General features: G+C 51.2%; 1 protein-coding gene across 1 annotated transcript in view; it reads right to left on the bottom strand.

The window, feature by feature from the left end:
- PCGF6 (polycomb group ring finger 6) overlaps positions 1 to 2,908 on the bottom strand; it is a 36,172-nt gene extending 33,264 nt beyond the window's left edge. The window contains exon 1 of the mRNA XM_021709059.1: positions 2,786 to 2,908. Within this exon, the coding sequence (XP_021564734.1) occupies positions 2,786 to 2,908 (123 nt within the window). The remainder of the gene's footprint in view (positions 1 to 2,785) is intronic.
- Positions 2,909 to 3,613: the final 705 nt, after the last annotated feature.

The raw sequence follows: 3,613 nt of genomic DNA, 5'->3' as shown, positions 1-3,613 counted from the left end.
CGGGCGGGGCGGGGCAGACCGCCTTAAAGGAGCCTCTCCCAATTGTCCCTTTGAAAGGCAGGACGCCCCATTCCACCACCTTTTTTTGCAGTCGGAGTCTCACTGTCGCCCCGGCTGAAGGGCACTGGCACGCTCACGGCCACCGCAGCCTCGACCTGCTGGGTTCAGGCGTTCAGCCTCCAAGCAACTGGAACTGCAGGCGTACGCCACCACACCCGGCTAATATTTTGATTTATTGTAGAGAAGCTGCCCAGGCCTCCGCCTCCCAAAGTGCTAGGGTGACAGGCTTGAGCCCCGCGCCGGCTACCGCCTTTCAAAGACAACGCAGACAGGGAGTAGGGCCTCAGCCTGTCATCCCAGCACTTTGGGAGGCAGAGGTGAGTGGACTGCCTGAGCCCGCGGGTTCGAGACCAGCCTGGACAACTTGGTGAGACCTCGTCTCTACAATAAAAGAAAAGAAAAGACAACGCAGTTGCTGCATCAACTTACTCACACAGCACTACAGAGCACTGCACTTGGGAGGCCAAAGCAGGAGGATCACTTGAGGACAGGAGTTCGAGAACAGCCTGGGCAACAGAATGAGATACCATCTCTACTAAAAAAAACAACAACAAAACACACACACACAACCTTTATCTTTTTTTTTTCTTTTTTTCTTTTTTTTTTCTGAGTTGGAGTCTCACTCTGTCTCCTAGACTGGAGTGCAGTGGCCGCTCCCAGCCTTGCCCTGCTGGGCTCCAACGATCCTTCCGCCTCAGCCTTCCAGGTAGCTGGAACTACAGGCAAGCGCTACCACACCCGGCTCATTTATGATTTTTATTGTAGAGATGAGGTCTCGCCAAGTTGCCCAGACGGGTCTCGAACCCGCAGGCTCAGGCAATCCACTCACTTCAGCCTCCCAAAGGCGCGGGATTACAGGCTGAGTCACCGAGCCTGGCTTACAACTTTTATCTTATAGCGATTCCATTTCTGGGAGTCAATCTCTAGGACATAAATTTTTTTTTAAAACCAACCAATATTTATCATTGTTTACAATAGCCAAAATCTGGTCATAACTTAAATATACTCTGAGGCCAGGCCCAGTGGCTCAGCCTGTAATTCCAGCACCTTGGAAGGCCGAGTTGAATGGATTGCCTCACCCCATGGGTTCAAGACCTCATCTGTACAATAAATCAAAATGAGCCGGGCGTGTTAGTGCGCACCTGTAGTTCCAGCCACTTGGAAGCCTGAGGCGGAAGAATCTCCAGAGCCCAGCAGGTCAAGGCTGTGGTGACCGGGAGCGGCCACTGCACTCCAGTCTGGGCGACAGAGTGAGACTCTAACTCAAAAAAAAAGAAACTATCAAAGAGATAGTAGCAAAACGATGGTTATAATGGTCTTGTTAAAGTGCTAGCATTTTTAATTTTTTTAAATTGAGGTCTTGCTCTATTGTCCAGGCCCGAGTGCAGTGGCACAATCATGGCTCACTTTGATCACAGCCTCCACGTCCTGGGCTTGATCCTTCCACCTCAGCCTCCTGAGTAGCTTGGACTACAAGTACGTACCACCATGTCCAGCTAATTTTTAAAAGTTTTCTGTAAAGCGAGGTTTCACTATGTTGTCCAGGCTGGTCTCAAACCTTTGGCCTCAGGCAATCCTCCTGCTTCCACCTCCCAAAGTGCTGAGATCACAGGTGTGAGCCACTGCGCCTGACCTGAGTGTTGGGATTAGTGTGGTTTTTCTGTTATTCTTTCTTTCTTTTTTGAGTCGGAGTCTCACTCTGTCGCCCAGGCTGGAGTGCAGGGGCAAGCAAGCTCATGGCTACCCGTCAACCTGCCGGGCTCCGGCGATCCTTCCGCCTCGGCCTTCCAAGTAGCCGGAACTACAGGTGCGCGCTACCATGCCTGGCTGATTGTTTTCTCTGTTCGTTTGTTTTGTGTTTTTGATCTATTGTATAGATGCAGTCTTGCCAAGTTGCCCAGGCTGGTCTCCAGCCCGAGGGCTCAGGCAATCCTCTCACCTCAGCCTCCCAAAGTGCTGAGATTATAGGTGTGAGCCACCGTGTCCGGCCTTTCTTTCTATAATGTAGCTTTTTTGTAATAAATATGTACATATCTGTTTTTTGTTTTGTTTTTTTCTGTTTTTTTTTTTTTTTTTAGTTGGAGTCTCACTGTCGCCCAGACTGGAGTGCAGTGGCCGCTCCCGGCCACCGCAACTTTGACCTGCTGGGCTCCGGCGATCCTTCCGCCTCGGCCTTCCGAGTAGCCGGAATTACAGGCACACGCTACCACGCCCGGCTGATTTTTTGATTTATTGTAGAGATGAGGTCTCGCTGCCCAGGCGGGTCTCGAACTCGCGGGCTCAGGCCATCCACTCACCTCAGCCTCCCAAAGGCGCAGGATTACAGGCTGAGCCACCAAACCCGGCTTACATATCTGTTTAAAGATGGAAAAATAGATGGAAATTATCAAAAGGAAAGAAGCCACATAGGTGCAGGCTTTTTCACAGAAACAGATATTGATGCTAAACTCCATACGGAAAGATACACGAGTAAAAACAGCCAGGAAATTGAGTACAGTGCGTGCACAGGTGTGGTGGTGGGTACCTTAAAGCCCACACTCCCTCGCCACTAGATAATGCAGTCACATAACCAAAAACCATGTGACCCCTAAATCTACTGAAATTAAATATCTGTGTCTACATCTATATCTATGTGAATAGCCAGGAAAACAGCACAAAAAAGCTGTCTGCATGGCCAAACTCTGCCAAACGTTAAATGTACCATCACGTGAATAAGCAGACCAACCGAAGCAAAACAGAACACCCGGACACAGGTGTGGGAACACGTGGGGCTTCGGTGCATGACAAAGGCGGCATCTCCACCCACCCGGGCAAGGACGGACTTCTCCACTAAGGTGCCTGGGATCATCGGCCATCTTTCGTGAGGGAGGTGTGAGCGTCCCCGCCCGGTTGTTTGTTCCTGGCTGTCTTCCAGGGAACAGGCGACTCCCCAGGTCACTCCTGGGGAGGTTTCTGTCTGATCCAATACCTCGGAGGCGCTCCCCCGCAGCCAAAGACGAGACGCTGAGGCTGGGAGGAAAGGGAGCGTTATCAAGAGCCGGCTTAAAGCCACACAGGTTCCTTCCGGGATCTGTACCCCAAGGCTGCAGCTCGTCGCCCACCCCGTCGGGAGCCCCTGTGCCATTTCAGCACCCCTCGATTTACCTCAACAGTTTTCGCCACGTGGCCACTGACGTGACACAAAGTCTCCTGGTCATGCTGACATTTCAGATAACATTTTGGAATTTGCACTATGTTCTTCTACAGGTTTTTTTTTCTTTCTGAGGAAGGGACAGACAGTTGCAACATTTGGAAGGAAGGGAAGGTCACAACATTTAAAATGATAGTTTTTTTGTTTTTGTTTTGAGTTGGAGTCTCACTCTGTCGCCCAGACTGGAGTGCAGTGGCCGCTCCCGGCCACCACAGCCTCGACCTGCTGGGCTCCTCGGCCTTCCCAGTAGCCGGAATTACAGGCATGTGCTACCACGCCCGGCTGATTTTTTGATTTATTGCAGAGATGAGGTCTTGCTGCCCAGGCGGGTCTCGAACCCGCGGGCTCAGACAATCCACTCAC

This window comes from Carlito syrichta, unplaced genomic scaffold, assembly GCF_000164805.1.
Source record: "Carlito syrichta isolate Samal-C Ts95f unplaced genomic scaffold, Tarsius_syrichta-2.0.1 Scaffold155233, whole genome shotgun sequence".
Classification (NCBI taxonomy): domain Eukaryota; kingdom Metazoa; phylum Chordata; class Mammalia; order Primates; family Tarsiidae; genus Carlito; species Carlito syrichta.
Note: the sequence above shows the minus strand (reverse complement) of the source record. Positions and strands in the feature narration are given on the sequence as shown.